Source organism: Zingiber officinale, unplaced genomic scaffold (genome assembly GCF_018446385.1).
Source record: "Zingiber officinale cultivar Zhangliang unplaced genomic scaffold, Zo_v1.1 ctg63, whole genome shotgun sequence".
NCBI classification, from domain to species: Eukaryota; Viridiplantae; Streptophyta; class Magnoliopsida; order Zingiberales; family Zingiberaceae; genus Zingiber; species Zingiber officinale.
The window spans coordinates 10,799-31,241 of record NW_024589960.1 but is presented as its reverse complement, the minus strand read 5'-3'; the positions used below and the strand labels follow the sequence as shown (position 1 = coordinate 31,241).

General features: G+C 46.4%; 2 protein-coding genes across 4 annotated transcripts; one reads left to right on the top strand and one right to left on the bottom strand.

Moving 5' to 3' along the window:
• Positions 1-1,106: 1,106 nt before the first annotated feature.
• On the top strand, positions 1,107-9,100 carry LOC122037566. Of its 3 annotated transcripts, none has more exons than XM_042597078.1 (3): positions 1,107-2,955; positions 3,066-3,370; positions 7,721-9,100. In XM_042597078.1, the coding sequence occupies exons 1-3, from the start codon at positions 2,058-2,060 to the stop codon at positions 8,342-8,344; spliced, it is 1,827 nt and encodes a 608-aa protein (XP_042453012.1). In that variant the 5' UTR covers positions 1,107-2,057; the 3' UTR covers positions 8,345-9,100. The 3 variants fall into 3 exon arrangements, with proteins under 3 accessions (XP_042453012.1, XP_042453013.1, XP_042453014.1); XM_042597079.1 differs by lacking the exon at positions 7,721-9,100 and adding an exon at positions 4,743-4,921 and having other exon boundaries at positions 1,109-2,955; XM_042597080.1 differs by lacking the exon at positions 7,721-9,100 and adding an exon at positions 6,915-7,584 and having other exon boundaries at positions 1,110-2,955.
• Positions 9,101-16,711: 7,611 nt separating this feature from the next.
• On the bottom strand, positions 16,712-17,596 carry LOC122037570 (spidroin-1-like). Its single transcript, XM_042597098.1, has one exon. The coding sequence runs from the start codon at positions 17,594-17,596 to the stop codon at positions 16,712-16,714; it is 885 nt and encodes a 294-aa protein (XP_042453032.1).
• Positions 17,597-20,443: the final 2,847 nt, after the last annotated feature.

Below are 20,443 nucleotides of genomic sequence, written 5' to 3'. Positions count from 1 at the left end.
ATTGTGGTGGCCGAAACCTAGAAGGAAGAAGAAGGTGTTTGGTGGTTCTCGTCTCGAAAGATCGTTGCCCACACAACGTCCGAGGTTAGAAGAAGAATATGGTAGAAGATCAAGAGGTCTTTTAGAAGGTATAACTAGTAATTTTTCCTTTCCGCATCATGCTAGTTATTTATGGAAATAATACCAAATACAAGAGGCTTACGATTCTAGTATTTCAATATGTTTTCAAGTTGTGTTCTTTTATTTTTCTTTTCCTTGTGATTTGATTGTTCTTTTTGGTTGACCTAAAGTTATTTTAGGAAATTAAATATTAGCTTTCCATAAAAGGTTTTGTCTAGTCGGTGGTGGTTGTTCCCATATCCAAGAAGGCCATGTGCCTCGCCACGTCAGTACTGGGAACCAATTATGGAAATTAATATTTAATGGAATTAATAACTTAGGTGATTTGGATCAAACGTGTTAAGTTCCGCAGGAGATCCAAGTCTAAACCTTAAAGAACAAATAGATTAAGTTTTGGATCAAACGTGTTAAGTTCCGCAGGCGATCTAAAATTTAATTTAAAAGAACACATGGTAGCTAGGAAAAGGTTCAGACCTTTGTACAAAATTTTTGTACAGTGGAACCTCTAGGTTTTCCGAGTAGCAACCAACAGCTAGAGCATATCATTTGGTGTATTTGAGGTCTACGGTTCAAATCTCCATTGGAACAAGTTTTTAATTTATTTTTCCAAGCCAAGCTCGAGCCGGCTCGAGCTCGACTTGAGCTTGACTCAAGCTCGAGCTCGAGCTTAAACTCACAAGCTCGATCAAGCTTGAGCCGAGCTCGAGCCTATGCAGTTTTCTCGAGCTGGCATGAGCTCGATTACAACCTTACTTGGAGCTGGTCCGGGCACCCGGAGTCGGTCTGGGCGCCCAGAACCCAAAAATTATCTGTAAGCTGATGTGATGCGTCGGTTGGCCGAACTACATGGTCCAAGTGTCTGGAGTGGTTCCAGGCGCCTGGAGCAACCTATAAAAGCAGCATTTGACCAGGAGCTTCACAACAACATTACGAACGACTTTCGCTTTTTAGAGCTGTTCAAAAAACGCCTCTTCGACACCCGAAAGTTCCGACGACGATTCTACTAAAGATCTCATCATACAAAATTGTCGGTAGTCTTTAGTTTTCAAATTACTTGTAATCATTTAAAATTTTATTTCTACTCTTTACGATTGATTAGTCTTTGCCTATCGAAAGCAGTCTCATGTGCGGACCTTGGAGCAGGAGTCATCACATACTCCGAACAAAATAAAAAAAACGTATTAGTGATTGCTTGATTTTCTTTCTGTCTTTCTGCTTTTACTCCGATTTGAGTTTAATTATTAGTAGAAACTGTATCACTTAGAGATAAATGAAAAGTGTCAAAGATGAAAAAAGTTTTCTAGGTCAGAAACAATAACATGACTCAAAGGTCGATGAAAGGTTCCAAAGATGAAGAAAGCTTTTCAGGCCCGAAACAATAAAATGGCCCAGAGGTAGATGAACGGTGCCAAAGATGAAGAAGGTTTTCTAGGTCAGGAACAATAAAATGGCTCAGAGGTAGATGAAGGGTGCCATTTACTTATGAACAAGGCTGTCTAAGCCAAAAACAAGAGCATGACTGAAGGGCCGGGCATCTATTCTTTCGTGTCTTTCAGGCAAAGACGTTTTTCAGATGATTTCACACACACAAGGAACTTGATTTGGATAGGACTCACTGCATCCGACCCGATCCGATTCCGGACCCCAAACCCCTCAATCAAATCGCGTCTAATGGCTATCCTCCGAATCTGCGAAGCGGGCGGGAGAAGAGAGGAGGCGGGAGGAGAGGAGAGGAGAGGACGACGCGTTGATAGGCGCGGCGGGGCGGCGTAATCTTCTTCCTGCCGTCGCGATCTTACAACGCCCTTGCGGTGAAAGCGAACAAGGAAATTTCTAACGCCAGATCTCCCCTTCTCCCCCAGAAAGATTCGATCTTTCTGTGTCGTTCCTCTTCCGAGGCAATCATTCGATCGGGAACTGAGCACGCGCTCCGGCCCATGAAGGGGCGGTCTCAGCTGCCCCAGGCAGAGCCTCCGGTCGACTGGGGCGACGGTTCCTGGACCGTGGACTGCTCCTGCGGTATCACGTTCAATGATGGAGAAGAGATGGTGAGCTGCGACGAGTGCGGAGTCTGGGTGCACACCCGCTGCTGCCGATACGTCGGCGGCGAAGCCTCCTTCGCTTGCCACAACTGCAAGGCGGCCTTCCGTTTGCTCCGCTCCGCTCGTAACCTGGAAGCCGCCGACGAGGAGGAGGAGACCGAGGTCGCTCGTCTCCTCGTCGAGCTCCCTACCAAGACGGACGCCTGCCCTCCTCCCCCACCCGCGCTCCCGCCTCAGTCCCACGCCTCCGGAGCCGCCACCCACCGGCCACGCTTTTGTGGGCAAATCCCCCTCGAGGAGCGCGTCTATGTGCACGGAGTTCCTGTCGGGAAGCCCAGTTTGTTTGGGGATTTTTCGACGCTTTTCACGTCTCAGCTCTGGAAGTGCACCAGCTACTTGCCCAAAAGCTTCAATTTCAGATACAAGGAGTTCCCTTGCTGGGAGGAGGATGAGAAAGAGGAGAAAAAAGAGGAGGCAACTCATAAATATGGAGAGGAGGTTGAGAACCCAGCCAACAGAGGCGCCGATGTGCTGTTCTCCCTCTCCAAGGAAATTTTTCCTTACGTCCCAGTGAAGAAATTTGATTCGGCTATGAAACTTGAAGAAAGAAAAATCCCCACAGGCAGCCGCTCTCTTAGCTGCAGAAATAAAGATAGGAGCAAGGTTAGGACATTTGGGCAGGTGAAACTTGCTAAGAAGAGGAGGGAGGAGCCAAGAGAAGCAAAGAATTGGAGCGGGAAGAAGAAAGCACGAAGTATTGCTGACAAAATCGCTGGTGAAAATAAGAGGCGAGGTTGGTAATATATTTGTTCCTTACCTTTTGTTGCAGGCCGGCTTATGTTAGTATGATGCCAATGCTTTTCTTCTTGTTTCTTTTTCTGCTTTTTGTGATTGCATTTTTAGGTTCTATTCATTTCCCTGGGACAAAGATATACGAATTTTATGAGGACAAGGATCTCCAAGTTGAAGAGGCATGCAATCCTGATCCTAAAAGTGTGGATGAAAATGTAGAAATATCCTTGGAACCCAGTAGTTCTGGTGAGCCTAAGCACCTACAAACTAATAGTAATACAGGGATATCATGCGAAGGTAACATGTTTGGAGCACAAGCTAAGGTTGAGAATCTTGATCAGCTGGAAAATTCTTCTAAAATATATCTCACCTCCCCATGTGCTGTAACTGACGTCACAACATTTAGTATTGATGAGGTACCATTCCAATTCTGGTCATTGGAAATTATTAGCTATTGGAAGTTATAAATGTTTTTATATTTAAACACCAATTTCCTTTAACTGTATGCCTGTCATAAAATAAATAATAATCTTATAACTTTTTTATACCTATATAACTCACTGTTAGTAACAATATGCACATTAATAGAAGAAGAGGGAGACAAAAAAATCTTGCTTAACGGCGATACCATTTATTTAAATATAGATGAGGATTAGTCGATACCAATGATGTAGGAGGATTTATATAGCGATCCCACTTATTGGGATATATAACTCACTATTAGCAAGATATTGAATGCAACTAAGATAATTTATATTTTCCAAAGAACCTTGAAAGATGAAAAAAAAACCCCACTGAAATTAGGTAAGGGCCCAAGAGAATAGGCAAGATATACGATGTACCATCTGGTAATGTACAACAAAAGCCTTGAGCCTTAGCTTCAATTGCCAAAAAAGGCTAATTTTAGTCAATTTGTTTACCCTTTTTGTTCTACAGAAACTTTTTAAAGGGATTTGGTACAGTAGATATGGTATTATGATGAAAATTTTCTTCAAGAATGAAACTTTAAAGTAGCATGGTAAGAATGCATGCAACTGTTTCCTCATATGCATCGATCTAATAATCTTTCAAGTTCATAAATTAAACTATCAATTTTGAAGATATATTTACAGAGTTAAAAATTGATAAGTTGAAGGAATGAATGTGGAGTGGTTTCAAAGACTTTTTTTTTATTGTTTGACACTTTAACTGATGCGGCAATTAAAGCATATTGAAGGTTGATTGCAGTTTAGAGAAATATGCTATGCTAGGGTTGCAAGTTAGAGCAATTCTATTTGCTGCAATTACAAGCACAATACTCTATCTATTGCAAATGGAACAATGAAATAATAGGAGTATTATTTTATCTAAACTAATCTTTCAATTGAGGCTTATAATTAACCTGATATTTTTGTTGGTAAAAATGCATTTTAGGACATGACCTCAAACATAATTGGCTAGATTATTGTGTGGTGACCCATATTGTGCGTCAATATAGTAGGATACATGTTGCATGCATGCATGGGTCAATATTGATAGTAGAGCAAAATTTTAAACCATGAAATGGTCTTTGCTTAGGATTAATTAGACAAGGATTTTGAGGCATGATAAGCCAATTGATACTATGAGTTCTTGTTACAGTGATATAAAATCTTGTTGTGGAAAAAGGAGTTCTTTGATAATTTGGAACTACTAGAGTTTGAATCACATTATAAATATTTTTTTTTGTGGAAAATGCATATTTGTGAATTGTATGGATATTATTTGAAAACGAGTTTCTTAAGAAAAATTGCTGTTAATTTACTGCAGAGCTTTGGATCCTATGGATGAAGATATTTTGATAGAGGTCATATTGGTTCTTTAGAAGAAGAAATAGATTCTAATACATAGGTTCTTTCGAGGAAGATCTGGATTTGATTCTTGTATAGATCGTAGCAGTTTTTATATGTTTAACTGAAGCTTTTCAAATAGAGATACAGAATGGAGAAAAAGACAGACAATTGTTAGAAAGTGACTTTTTTGATGGAGTGGAAAAATGAGGAATAATACCCTCCCTAGAGAGTCTATCATGGCGTTAGCTAATTTGCATATACTGTGTGATATTAATTGGAGCGTAGTTCTAGAATTAGTTTCACTTGTATCAATTATAGACATTGAAAAATCTGATCTGCTTATGTCGGAGGATCACAACTTGCACATCTACACCTTTGAATTTATGGAAAATTGCATCTTAGGGGAAATTCATATAGAAAATAAAGCTACATTAGATACTTAAAACCCTCATGAATGTCTTTATGGCAAGTTACTGGAACATATTGATGCAAGTGATCTTATATTAATTCACACTGACCTACTAGAGATTATTTCCTTGGCATGTGTATAGTGATCATCAAGTTGCATTTCTCCCAACTATTCGTTGTTTGTCATGTGAATATTTATCATCCATTATATTCAATGTAAGGTTATACACTAGTAATATATAAATCATTATTTGCAATCTCGTGCCGTATTGGATGACACAATCAAAAAGGATTATTCTGATATATTAACATGACTGAATACTGATCAAAATAGAGAATCTCTGTATGTTTCCTGTGTTGATGAGTATCCTATTGTGCAAACACTCAACAAGTTTTGACATGTGTTTAGATGAAGTCAATTAATGTTGGCTATTTCTTTAACTTATTTAAAATTTTTATTCAATTTATTATTTAGTTTTTGGCTTTTTTTTAGAAAATTATAAGAGGAAAACTTATGTAAATTCTTTGCTAGCAAAAGGACTAGTATTAGCCTTTAATTTGCAAAAACTTGAAATAACTTTACCCAACTTTTGAACATTATCAAGCAACAAAAGAACTTTAAGCTTTAAAATGACTTTATAATTTTACAAGGACTCCTTTCTTATCTTTGAAATGTTATATATTATTTGTTCTTAAAATTTCACCATTTCATTCCTCTAAAATATGAAATAATTTGTTTCTCTCTCTCATTTTCTAAGACCTATATTCAGCATTATTAGTTGGTATTGATTAGTTAATTGTCACTTGCAAATTTTTTCTCATAATTTGATCTACCTTTTTAGTTCGACAAATTTATTTAACATCTATTGTTATACGTGAAGGTAATTAATAATTCTTCTTTCATCTCAAAATAATTTTAACAATCCTAAGGTCATAAGATACTGTAAAATATAAAATTGTAGTATCGTCTTCTTATCTTTCTTGAATATCAAATTCTTCATGTGTGTCTTTATATTCTCCATAATCTCTCTCTACTTGTCCATTTAAATCTCTTCCAAGTATAAGTTTTTGAGTCATACGTATATCATGAACTATTTCATCGAGGTTCTTCTTAAATTCCTTTTTTTAATTTGATCACTAGCTCTACTTGAGAATTAAAAGCACTTGTATCTCATTTACTAGAATCAACTTTAGTACAAAGTCATGTTTCCAATTATCATAAATTTAACATCCTTATTCTCAATGCCTATTCCATTTAACCTTATTTGCATACTAATTCAAAGCACACCTAACTCTTTCTCTAGCCTACTATTTTTATGTTATATATTTTTTCTCCTAATCTTTGCATCTACCAATTCTAGTTCTTTCCACTGTAGTGCTCTTATGTTCCAAGTTGCTAATCTAATTTTATAATCATAGTCACAAAAATGCAAGAACTCTTTTCCCTTTCAACTCACATTTGCACATTAAAGGGATGGATCACATTTGAGCAGCCTCTTAGTCCGCCCTTTACATATCAAGATACTGAAGTGACAACCTAGCATTATAATAAATGCAGTTAAGATGAAAACTCAGCAATTTAGACATTTTTAATGCTAGCTAGCCATTAAGGTTTAATGCCTCTCAATTTTGTCTGAGTTTCAGACTGACATTATTGGTAATTTTATCTTAATCTTGATAGAAGATATTAATTTTTACAAGTGGGGGATTTTGTAAATGTATCTTCTGAATGCCTTTTCAGAAATAGTAAAAGATTTCCTGACCTATACAGCTGGAGTGATGCTAATGAGAACTCCCATTGTCAAATAAGCAGTTGCAAGAGAATTCCTTGTCACCTTTTAAAATTGATGGTTATGCTGTTATGATAGTCCGCGAGAGATTTTTACTCCTGTTGATTGGGAATAAGATCAAATTCAGTGAATATTGAAGACTAGCATATATATCAACAGTTACATTGTACAAGATTAGAAGGCTTGCATGTCTGTGACACGAGTTTGTTGACAGTCTGCTCAGCTGAGGTGTGGAGATGAGCTGTGAGTGATCACAGTTGGGTATCTGTGTTTATTTGCTTATGGAAGAAAATTTTGTTATGATGGCCAGCAACATTCCCTGCTGCCATTACTAATCTACTTCCCATTGAGACATTTTCTGCTTTATTCTCTGTTCGATCATTTCCCTCCACATTTGAAAATATATGAAATTCTTGTTTGATGCTATAACAAATTCAAGTTCTGGTCATAGATTATTGTTGGTAGGCTAAGATTGTTCCTCCTATATAGTTGTTACTTGATATGCCTAAGGTTGTGCCTACTTTTCCATAATGGGGTTTTAGAACTGGTAGCATGGTTACTACCATTGCCCTTCTGTCAAATGGATAATGCAGAAGTGTATATGGCAGACAGGCAGTTGTTTGATGCTTGATTTTTTTTCTTTTATATATATATATATTCTTGAAAATTTATTATTTCTTAATTTATCCTCATCATTTTTAGCGATGTATGCTTAGATTTTGCTGCTTGTTTAAATTTTTTGACTGAATTTACTTAGGTTGGCAGCAGTGCTGTGTACTGTTTGAAACAGCCCAAAGACGAGAATACTCTAGGACATTTTTCTAAGGCTTCTTTGCATGTTGTAATGGGCTTAGGAGCTCCAAAGCTTGCCATTACTGATCTTGCAAGTGGTTGTAAAGACTTTTTGGATGAGCCACTACTATTAGGCTCACAGCCTGCAGTTACAACAATTACAAAAGTGGAGTTAAATAAAGAAATTAACGAGGCTGATGGCCTATCAACAGTGAATTTGAATGTTCCTGCTCGTCACACCCCTGGAAAGTTGTGTGATTTAGCTGACCAAGCACCACAACTAATTAATCACTTATCTGAAAACATTCAGAACCTAGAGAATAGATCCAGTTTTGCATCTTTTGGACAAAGGCTCCAGGGTGTTAGAAGAGAGACTAAAGAATTGAAAGAAGCAATGCTTCCAAGAAATGGTGAGACTAAGAAAAGACGATTGAAGGATTCAGTAGAACATAAACATTCCCTGGAGATAGGACATGGTTCAAATACTAGAGGTGCTGGAGACTCACAATCATCTTTGAGCAAATTGGTACCTGTTGAGTTGAATTCCGCAGTCAGCGTCCTTAAGGATTCTTCAACTTCATCAAATTAACTATTTCAGGTGTTAACTTGTCCACCACGACATCTAAATCCTCAGCTGGTAAGGCTAGTAGATTAACCAAACAAAAACGAGTAAAGGTGAACTCAAGTATTGTTCACAAGGAAAAAAATACACCAATTCCAGTTAAAATTCTGGAAGAAGTTTCTGAAAATCCAGCAAAGTGCCAGTCAAAAATTTCTATATTTTCTGGATTTAATCCACCACAAGGTACTAACACCTCTAAGCACTTGGTATCTAGTACAAAAGAAGAATCACCTTTCCGGTCTTCAAAAGTCTCTGCCAAACACACTGCAATGGGAACTCTAAGGTCTGACAATGTGGTTGGTTCATGGCAGTCTCAAGTGGCTTCTGGTCAAACTAAGCCAGTTTCTTCAAACCTGTCTCAGAGAACTGTAAAGAGCCATCAAACAGGTTCATACACTTCAGAAAAAGCTTCAAATGCCTCCATGTTTATGCATGCATCTGCCTCATCTAATGCTACCTTGAGATTAAGTGATGAAGAGGTAATGTAAGGACTGCAATCGAATATAATCTCTTATCAAGGCTATTTATTCACACTTTTTTTTTTCTCTTCACAATCTTACCCATCCATTGTTTGTGTTCTTCTGAATAGAAATCCCTTGTACATAATAAAGCCTGGTTTTGAGTCAGGATAACTTTCCGACCAAAAACCGGGGTCATGATTGTATGAAGTAGAGAATAAGAGAAACATGAGCAACACAAACATTTTCGATGGGTTTCCCTCAACTATTTATCAATGTGTCCAAATTTGCAAGTCTAAGTTATTTCTTCATATTCAACTTTTAAATGAAATGCAGGATGTGTTGATCTTTGCTCAAAATTCAGCTTATAACATGGTTGTTCAATGCACATAATAAAGCCTGCTTTAACTGACTTTGCAAAGAAGAGAATTTGAGACGCCTACAAAGTAGAGCTATTGATGAAGGTGCTGCATCTCTTTGCAACTTGATCCCAAGATTTTTTACCTTGATGATAACAATTGGAGAAGGGATATTAGTCAATGTTAAAAAACAAAAGAAAGCTTAATGGAAGGGTATTTACAAACCTTGCACATCAGGCCTAGAAAGAGAAGAGAGGGTGTCGGTTCTCTCTCTTGCTACTATCCTGAGAAATCTCAGGTGAATCATGTAGAAATTCATAAATTATTACGATTATTGGTCTTGTCTAAAAGCGGAGAAAATAACAAGCTAAGGATGTGGCTCGGAAGTTGACGGGGTGAAGGTTCCATGTGGTCCTGCAACACACAAGGTGTTAGTGCAAGGGTTTTTTTTTTTTTTTTTTTTTTTTGAAAAAGAAGAGACCTTTATTCCACCAAGGAAACCCAGGCTATCAGGGGGGCCAAACCTGACCTGCTAGCCTAGGGGAACAAAGGGTTTCTCTCTTGCAAGAGAGTACATGTGATTTTACAACCCATAAAAGATAAAGTAAAACTCTACATGTGATATCCAATGGCCTCCAAGCTCCTACAGATCCACATAGGGTCAAACAACCGTCGTCCCTCCCCTACCACCCACCATAGCTGTCCTCTGCGCTCCATGATAGTAGTGCCAACGTAGTCCTAGAGCAGCACCCCAGCAAGGCCAGCCCAAGCTCCATGAATCTCCATCAACGACATCAATGAGGTAAACCGATGTCCTTTCCTGCTCCGCTATCAAAGACATCAGTGAGGTAAAACCGATGTCCTTTCCTGCTCCTTCCTGCTCCGCTCCCAAACAGACCTCCAGCACACCCGATGTTCACTTTTGGCAAGTGACCAGCCCTCAACGGATTTAGTGTGTCCTTACCGCAGCCGTTTGCTACGGACTAGGCAGGCCAATGGTGGGCCTACTCACCCTCTTTGGCTTTTAGGCAAAGCCACAGCCCTCAACGGATTTGAACGCCTTTACCGCAGCCGTTTGCTACGGGCTAGCTAGACCGTAGGTGGATCTAGTCACCCTATTTGGCTTTTTAGCAAAGCCACAGCTATCAACGGATTTAGTATGTCCTTACCGCAGCCGTTTGCTACGGACTAGGTAGGCCAAAGGTGGGCCTACACACCCTCTTTGGCTTTTTGGCAAAGCCACAGCCCTCAACGGATTTGGCACGCCTTTACCGCAGCCGTTTGCTACGGGCTAGCTAGACCGTAGGTGGATCTAGTCACCCTATTTGGCTTTTTAGCAAAGCCACAGCTATCAACGGATTTAGTATGTCCTTACCGCAGCCGTTTGCTACGGACTAGGTAGGCCAGTGGTGGGCCTACACACCCTCTTTGGCTTTTTGGCAAAGCCACAGCCCTCAACGGATTTGGCACGCCTTTACCGCAGCCGTTTGCTACGGGCTAGCTAGACCATAGGTGGATCTAGTCACCCTATTTGGCTTTTTAGCAAAGCCACAGCTGTCAACGGATTTAGGATGCCTTTACCGCAGCCGTTTGCTGCGGGCTAGATAGCTCTAAGGTGGAGCTATTCACCCTGCATCGAGTGTGCTATCCTGGCTTGCAAGCGCTCCTGATATACGGCAAGCCCAATCTATCCATCCTGCAGATACCGAGTAGCAACCCATCAATCGCCTGCCCCTCCATCACCTTCTCCCCCTCCACCTGATGTGCCTGGTTGGCGAGGAAGTCTGCAGCCGCGTTCCCCTCTCTATATATGTGTGTACATCTGACCCCATGCTGTCGTACAATCCTTCTGATCCGTAAGATCTCCTCCCGAAACTCCCAGGAAATACCAGAGGACCTGATGATATGCAGTGCCACCAGCGAATCAGACTCCAGCCAAATCGGGGAAAGCTGCCTATCCACGCACAACTCCAATCCTCTCAGGATCGCCATAAGCTCCGCTCTAATATTGGAGCCCTCTCCAAGGACTCCCTGCCTGGCCACCACCACCTGTCCACTATGATCTCGAACAATAGCACCGTAAGCAGACTCACCTGGGTTCCCTCTAGAACTACCATCTGTGTTGAGCTTGAACCATCCATCATCAGGCCTCCTCCAGTGTACTACTGAGATCGTATGCAATGTCCGTATCCTCACCTGAATCACCATAGCCTGGGCTGCCGAGATAGCTCCCCTCCAGTGCCTGGGCTTGATGGTCCCAGATGCCATCCCGACCCTCAAATATTGTGTGATCTGTCTGATAATCTTCTGTCCCTCTGGCCTCAGCCCCCGGTGCTTGGAGTCATTCCTGGCCGTCCACAGGAACCAACAAATCAAAAGGGGGATGATCTCCCTCACCAAACCAGTGCAGCTCCAAGCTGTGCCTGCCCTCCAGCTCTCCATCGCCCTCCAGCTGCCAACCCCGAATAAACGTCCAAAGTACCCCCAGACATCTCCTGCCACCATGCTCCCATAGAACAGATGCTCCCATGACTCCACTGCCGCACAGCACTGGCATCTAGACACCAAGCATACACCACGCTGCTGTAAGATCTCGTCCACTGGCAATTGTCTCCGAAAGAACCTCCAAATGAACACAGAAATGGTGGGGAGGAGAAGTCTGCTCCAGGTCACTATCGCTACGTCCTCCCTCTGGTGCGTAGTCCTGTAGGCCTCCCAAGCAGACCTCGTAGTAAATCGCCCATCCCTGGTGGGTCGCCACAGCATAACATCCTCCTCCTCGGGCCTCAGCTGAACCTCTGTCACCTCCTCCGCCACTGATGAGGGCAGCACCCTCTGAAGTATCTCCTGACTCCAGCTGCCATCTGCTAAAAACCGGCCCACTCTGACATCCGGAGGCCCCTGCACTGTACACCACTCCGACAACGGTCCCCTCTCCATCCACCTGTCGTGCCAAAAGCTGAGGTGACCCTGCCCAATAATCCACCCAATCTGTCTCTCTGCCACAGCTCTGGTCTGAATCATCCTGCGCCAACTGGGGGAAGCATTGCTCCTCAGAGTCACCACACCTGGGTCCACCGCCCCACAATAAGATCTCCTCAAGAATCTGGCCCACTGTGTGCTCTGCTCTCTGAATCTGAACCACAGCTTCATAGATAAGGCGCCCCCACCTCTGACAGGCGTCTAATCCCCAGCCCTCCCTCCTGCTTCGGCCTGCAAATGTCCTTCCAGGCTACCCAATGCACCTTCCTATCATGCCCCACTGAGCTCCAGAAAAAAGATGCAAACACCCCCTCCAGCTTCTTCAGGACCTCCAAAGGAGGCTGGGTCACCTGGAGGAGATAGACAGGCAGAGAACTCAAGACACTCTGGATCAACATCAGGCGACCCCCATGAGAAAGGCGTGAGAGGTTCCAACCCCGAAACTTCCTCTGAATCTTTGCCAGCAGTGGCGCAAAGTGGACTGTCCTCTTGTTCCCTGAGATGATAGGAACCCCCAAATAAAGCATAGGCCTCTCCCCCAAACCAAAACCTGTAACCTCTGCTATCTGCTGCCTCCTCCTGTCTGATATGCACCTCGAAGGGAAGAAGGAGCTCTTCCCTGCATTGATCGCCTGTCCTGTCTGGGCCTCATACCTGTCCAAAAATCCCTTCCCCCTCCTCACACAGTCCAGAGACCCATTCATGAAAATGACCACGTCATCCGCATAGGCCAGGTGAGACACCCTCATATCACATCCTGTCGCATAAGCCATCCCTGGGTATGCTGCAAATAAGGCCTCTATCCCTCTAGAGAAAAGCTCTGCCGCCAAAATGAAGAGGAAAGGGGAGATGGGGTCGCCCTGCCTCAAGCCACGCTGTGATCTAAAGAAGCCTGACAGCTGTCCATTCACCAGGACCGAAAACCAAGAAGAAGTCACACACCTCCTGATGAAAGCAATCACTGACTCTGAGAACCCAAATGCTGCCATGACTCTAAAAAGGACGTCCCACTGCACTCTGTCATATGCCTTGGCCATGTCCAGCTTCAGTATAAGGTTCCCTCCTCTGGTGTGATAGTTGAGCTTGTGGTCAAGCTCCTGAGCCATCAAGATATTGTCTGAAATCAGTCTCCCTGGAACAAAACCACTTTGAGCTGGGGATATTACCTTCCCTATCACTGAGGCCATCCTCTGCGCCATCAGCTTAGAGATGATCTTATAAGACACATTACATAAGCTGATGGGTCTGAAATCCTGCCACCTCTGCGCACTGTCCACCTTGGGGATCAACACTATAGTCGTAGACGCCATACCCCGTGGAAGCTCTGCCCCTCGAAAGAAATCCAGTACTGCCTGAAGAACATCCTCCCCCACAATCTCCCAGCACACTCTGTAGAAGGCCACTGAAAAGCCATCTGGACCCGCTGCACTGTCCTGACACATGCACCAGACCACCTGCTTCACCTCCTCTGCTGATGGGAGCCCCTCAAGCATCAAATTATCCTCTGTACTAACCAAGGAGGGTATCAACTCAGTGTCCACCACCGCACTATCCACTATCTCCCCTGTCAGCAGCTCCTGAAAATATCTGACTCCTGACTCTCTGATCCTCTCAGGCTGGTCCAGGCACTGCCCCTCCTCCCAAACTCTGAAAAGTCTGCTAGCTGACCTCTTCTTCTGCACTGTGGCGTGAAAGAACTTTGTATTCCTCTCCCCCTCTCCCATCCATCTGATAGCAGCTCTCTGCTTCCAGAAGTCCTCCTCCATGTCTAGCACTCTGAATAGGTGAGCCTGACACTCTGACCTGTGAGTCCTGCTCTGCTCTGTGGGGTCCCTGTCATATGCCTGCTCAGCTGCAGCCATACTCTCCTCAGCCTGCAAAACCCTGTCATGTATGTTACCAAACACCTCCATGTTCCACCACTTCAGATGCTCCTTCAGCCTCCTCAGCTTCATCTGTAGCCTCTGCAGTCCCTGTGCCACACTAGGTAAACACCAATTCAGTCTCACCGTCTGCATAAAATCCCGATGCCGCACCCACATCCTCTGAAATCTAAAGGAGGCCCTCGGCTTCTGGAAGCCTGGGAACTCCACAAGTAGGGGACAGTGATCTGAAGCTGCCCTGCTCAAATGCTCCACTCTGACTGTGAAATCCAGACTGCCCCAGGAGGGGGACAAGAGAATCCTATCCAACCTCTTCCACACCCTGTTATTCGTCCATGTGTACCTGTCCCCAACAAAACCTGCATCCACCAGTCCAGCAAGCATGATAAAATTATTGAAATCCTCCATGGCCCCTGGCCTAGCTAGAACTCCTGCTGAGTGCTCCTCCATGCTGGATATGACATTGAAGTCTCCTCCCACTAGCCACAATCTGTCGCCCTCTGGCCTCAGCTCCTCCAAGCTCTCCCATAGTAGGCTCCTCTCTAACCTCGTACACTTGGCATATACCACTGTCACAATCATAGAAGAAGGGAACAGCTGCGAAGAAAGCTCCAAATGTAGGAACTGGTCATGATCAAACAAAACTTTACAAGCAATAGTAGAATCCCAGAAAAACCAAACCTTCCCCGATTTATTAGAGACTACCTCCTCAAACCCCATGCGCCGAGCCATATACCTACAGTCCAAATCAACCATAGGCTCCAACACTGCTAAGAAACTCAGATGATGATGTCGTCTCAGAAACAGAGCCCTCCTTTGCGTCGCCAAATTCCCAAACCCCCTCACGTTCCATATGATGCCAGACATGACTAGTGGAAGGGGGTGCGAGCCTGCTTTGAAGTCTGGCTCCTAGTCACTCGTGGCTCAACTCCCACCTTCGGCCGCTGCACCTTTAATACCTTGGGCATCCCCACTTTCCTTCCTCTGGGTGGACTAACCACGGATGCTAGGCTGTGTCCCCCACATGATGAAGACACCGTATCTGTCTCCTCATACTCCTCAAAAGTCTTCTGAAAGTCTGGATCCTCTGATCCCTCTGTGGTCTCCTGTGTGAACCTAGCCTGCTCCTTCTGACCCAAATCATCCGAGACTCCCTGATCTGCTGAGGAGGTGGAATATCTGTCTAGACAATCATCCTCTGGAAGCTCACCCGATGACTCCAGTACCCTGGGCTCCTCGCCACTGATCAAACTGGCATCCTGCAACTCCCTGGAGGCTCCCCCCCGTCCCTGTGCTCCATCTGTGCTCATTTGCTGTGCCCCTATGCCTGGCCTCTGTACTGTCTGAGAAGCCTGCTCCCCCTGGCCGAGACTCTGAGATGTCGGATCCCCCACCTGTTGCTCCCCTCCCTCCACGGAAACACTGTCCTGCTGACCCAAACCCTGAGTTGTCTGCCGTAATGTCTGGCACTGTCCCAACTGCACTGGCATTCGGTCTTCCACCTCCACCCGCTGAGTCTTACTCACTCTGTCTTCATCTGCTCCCACCCCATCATCTTTCTCTGTTCCCAGTTGAGGATAGTCTTCCAGCGCCTCCTTGTCACCAGCCCCTCCCACCACATCATCCCCTGCATCCTCCTCCTCTCCTATATCCTTCAGCACCTCAAAAGAGTTCCCCTGAGCATGTAACTCCTGCGCAGATTTCTGACCCATCCTGGAAGGTTGCTGCTTGCGGGCCCATGTCTGTCCAGTCCTCCTGCCACCGACCCTCTGAAAATCATGTGCCTCTGAGTCCTCCACCACCACTGCCTTACCTTTCCTGTCTCGCTCCCTCTGATTAAGTCTCTCTCTCAGGTCTGCTCCTGGGGGAATCGGATCCACCCTGTCTCTGTGCCACTCAGGCCGTGGCTTGTTCCCTGCCACATAGCAATCCACCTCTGCATGTCCAAGATGCCTACAATACTGGCAGTACTCTGGTGTCCTCTCATACACAACTCTCTGCAGCCTGTGCTCATCTCCAATTCCAATCAAGAACTGCTCCACCCTGGGCTTCAAAAGATCAATCTCCACACATGCTCTGGCCATAAAGAGTCTAGAACCATCTGCTGTGGCTTCATCTATCTTGATAGGGCACCCTACAATCCGAGCCATCGAATACACACAATTTTTATTGAACATATGGACTGGGAGATCAGGAAACTGTACCCAAACTGGAACCACAGATGACTCAGCCGCATAGGAAAAGTGCGGTGTCCACTTGAAGATTCTGAGTATTGAGCCACCAATGCGCCAGACTCCCCTAGTCCATATCCTGGCCATATCCTCCTTTGAAGTAAGGTGCAAAAAGATATGCCCTGCTCGTAGAAACCGAATGTTGTAGGGGCTTGATAATCCCAGTCCCTTGAAACTTTGGTACACAATCTGAGGGGGAGGTCTCCTGCCAGAAAACTTGCCTATCAAAGAAAACTTATATGGATCAGACAACACTTTTACCTCCTCGGCATTGTAGAAAACCCCTGGCACGTCGTTGCACATCGAAAACTCCTTGAAGTTGGCTCCCACCTCCTCGAAACTTTTCTTGGCCGCCCTTGGCGACCCCGGAGCTAGAGCCTCCACGACCTCACCATCAACTACCGACATCCGTCTAACATGGCTACTTCCACCGGCCAAGACCACCCTCTCCGGCCACTGCTCGGCATGTCCTCGCCGTTGGGTCCCCACCTGCTTCCCCGGTTGGCGCCAAGGAGGCGTCCCATGCCCGCATCACCTCCGCCAAGGCCTCCGCGATCGCCGCCACCAGCTCCGGCGAAGACGCCGGCGTCAGGGCAGGCAGCGACCTCTGCTGCGTCCCCAAGGTCGTGCGCGTCGTCGAGATCGCCGCCCCAGCCACCTCGTCCATCTGCGTCCACGATTCCTCCGGCGCCCCAAAATTAGGGTTAGGGTTAGGGTTAGGGTTGCCGGCGGCCCTGCCCTGTCCCTCGCCCATGCAGCCCGTCCGCACCCCTCTCCCCGACAGCCCAAAGTCCTTGCACGCCTGCTGCAGCGCCGGAGCTGTCTCCCCCGTCGCCCCCATCTTCCCTGAGGTCAGCCCGTCTCCACAGCCGCCGCAAGCCGCCAACAGCAGGTGCACCAACGCCCTGGCCGCCACCGATGCCTGCACAGCATCCGCCATCGCCTCGCTCGCGCCAACAGGAGGGGCAACGCCCGTCGTCTCCTTCGTCACGCGCGGATCGCCACCTCCGCCACGACCGCACTGTGCCGCCGCCGCCCGAACTTCACCCCCACCCACGCCATGCTCCACCACCCTGCCTTCGTCGTCCCCACCAACATCCTGCGCTGCCGCCGCCTTGCCACCATCCCCACCGACGCCTCGCACCGCCGCCGCCGCCAGGGCTTCGCCGCCTTGGGCCGTCGCCTCCCCACCCGTTGCACCGCTGTGGAGCCGCGGGTTTTGATGGAGGGCCGCCGAGGAAGGACCGGGAGCATGCTCCGGCGACAGGGGGGCCGGCGCCGGCGCTTTGGAAGCGCCGGCAGCCATTGCCGCTCGCCCGCAGAGGCTGATCGCCCAAGAATCGCCGCCCGCGTGGAGAGAGAGGAGAGAGGAGGTGGTTTTTGGTTTGGTTTAGGGTTTAGGGTTTAGGGTTTAGGGTTTAGGGTTTAGGGTTTAGGGTTTAGGGTTTAGGGTTTTAGGGTTTAGGGTTTAGGGTTTAGGGTTTAGGGTTTTTTTTTTTTTTTTTTTTTTTTTTTTTTAAAAGGAACCTTTATTCCACAAAGGAAAAAACCCAAGCTATCAGGGGGACCAAACCTGACCTGCTAGCCTAGGGGAACAAGGGATTTCTCTTGCAAGAGAATACATGTGAATTTGCAGCACACAAAAAGATAAAGTAAAGCGTTACATGTGATTTTCAATGACCTCCAAACTCCTACAAACCCACCATATCAAGCCTCTGCGCTCCATGATAGTAGTGCTAACATAGTCCACGAACCGCATCCAAGGAGGCCCAGCCCAAGCTCCATACATCACCATAAAAGACATCGGTGAGGTAAAACCGATGTCGTTTCCTTCTACGCTCCCATGCAGTCCTCCAACACACCATAGCTGTCCTCTGCGCTCCATGATAATAGTGATGTTCCGCTCCCAAGCAGTCCTCCAACACACCCGATGTTCACTTTTGGCAAGTGACCAGCCCTCAACGGATTTAATGTGTCCTTACCGCAGCCGTTTGCTACGGACTAGGCAGGCCAAAGGTGGGCCTACTCACCCTCTTTGGCTTTTTGGCAAAGCCACAGCCCTCAACGGATTTGTCAGCCTTTACCGCAGCCGTTTGCTGCGGGCTAGCTAGACCTTAGGTGGGTCTAGTCACCCTATTTGGCTTTTTAGCAAAGCCACAGCTATCAACGGATTTAGTGTGTCCTTACCGCAGCCGTTTGCTACGGACTAGGTAGGTTCATGGTGACCTACTCACCCTCTTTGGCTTTTAGGCAAAGCCACAGCCCTCAACGGATTTGTCATGCCTTTACCGCAGCCGTTTGCTACGGGCTAGCTAGATCATAGGTGGATCTAGTCACCCTATTTGGCTTTTTAGCAAAGCCACAGCTATAAACGGATTTAGGAAGCCTTTACCACAGCCGTTTGCTGTGGGCTAGATAGCTCTAAGGTGGAGCTATTCACCCTCCATCAAGTATGCTATCCTGGCTTGCAAGAGCTCCTGATATACGGCAAGCCCAATCTGTCCATCCTGCAAATGCCAAGTAGCAAACCGCCAATCTCCTGCCCCTCCATCACCCTCTCCCCCTCCACCTGATATGCCTGATTGGCGAGGAAGTCTGCAGCCGCATTCCCCTCTCTATATATGTGTGTGCATCTGACCCCATACTGTCGTACAAGCCTTCTGGTCCGTAAGATCTCCTCCCGAAGCTCCCATGAAATGCCAGAAGACCCGATGATATGCAGCGCAACCAGGGAATCAGACTCCAGCCAAATAGGGAAGAGCTGCCTATCCACGCACAACTCCAAGCCTCTCAGGATCGCCATAAGCTCCGCTCTGATATTGGAGCCCTCACCAAGGACTCCCTGTCTGGCCACCACCACCTGTCCACTATGATCTCGAACAATAGCACCGTAAGAGGACTCACCTGGATTCCCTCTAGAGCTACCATCTGTGTTGAGCTTGAACCATCCATCATCAGGCCTCCTCCAATGTACTGCTGAGATCGTGTGCAATGTCCGTATCCTCACCTGAATCACCATGGCCTGGGCTGCCGAGATATCTCCCCTCCAGTGCCTGGGCTTGATGATACCAGATGCCATCCCAACCCTCAAATACTGTGTGATCTGCCTGATAATCTTCTGTCCCTCCGGCCTCAGCCCCCTGTGCTTGGAGTCGTTCCTGGCCGTCCACAAGAACCAAAAGATCAAGAGGGGGATGATCTCCCTCACCGAACCAGTGCTGCTCCAAGCTGTACCTGCCCTCCATCTCTCCATCACCCGCCAGCTACCAACCCCAAATAGGTGTCCAAAATGCCCCCAGACCTCTCCTGCCACCGGGCTCCCATAGAAAAGATGCTCCCATGACTCCACTGCCTCACAGCACTGACATCTGGACGCTAAGCATACACCACGCTGCTGTAAAACCTCGTCCACTGGCAGGCGTCTACGGAAGAATCTCCAAATGAACACGGAAATGGTGGGGAGGAGGAGTCTACTCCAGGTCACTAACGCTACATCCTCCCTCTGGTGCGCAGTCCTGTAGACCTCCCAGGCAGACCTCGTAGTAAATCTCCCATCTCTGGTGGGTCGCCACACCATAACATCCTCCTCCTCGGGCCTCAACTGCACCTCTGTCACCTCCTCCGCCACTGATGGGGGCAGCACCCTCTGAAGTATCTCCTGGCTCCAGCTGCCATCTGCTAAAAACCGGTCCACTCTGACATCTGGAGGCCCCTGCACCGTACACCACTCCGACAACGGTCCCCTCTCCATCCACCTGTCATGCCAAAAGCTGAGGTGACCCTGTCCAATAATCCACCCTATCTGTCTCTCTGCCACAGCTCTGGTCTGAATCATCCTGCGCCAACTGGGGGAAGCGTTGCTCCTCAGAGTCACCACACCTGGGTCCACCGTCCCACAATAAGATCTCCTCAAGAATCTGGCCCACTGTGTGCACTGCTCTCTGAATCTGAACCACAACTTCATGGATAAGGCCGCCCCCACCTCTGACAGTCGTCTGATCCCCAGCCCTCCCTCCTGCTTCGGCCTGCAGATGTCCCTCCAGGCCACCCAATGCACCTTCCTATCATGTCCCACTGAGCTCCAGAAAAAAGATGCAAACACCCCCTCCAGCTTCCTCAGGACCTCCAAAGGAGGCTGGATCACCTGAAGGAG

Coding starts and splice junctions, on each gene's coding strand:
- LOC122037570 (XM_042597098.1), bottom strand. CDS start 17,596: ATGGCTGCCGGCGCTTCCAAAGCGCCGGCGCCGGCCCCCCTGTCGCCG.
- LOC122037566 (XM_042597078.1), top strand. CDS start 2,058: ATGAAGGGGCGGTCTCAGCTGCCCCAGGCAGAGCCTCCGGTCGACTGG. Junction 2,956..3,065: donor TGGTGAAAATAAGAGGCGAG/GTTGGTAATATA, acceptor TTGCATTTTTAG/GTTCTATTCATTTCCCTGGG. Junction 3,371..7,720: donor CAACATTTAGTATTGATGAG/GTACCATTCCAA, acceptor GAATTTACTTAG/GTTGGCAGCAGTGCTGTGTA.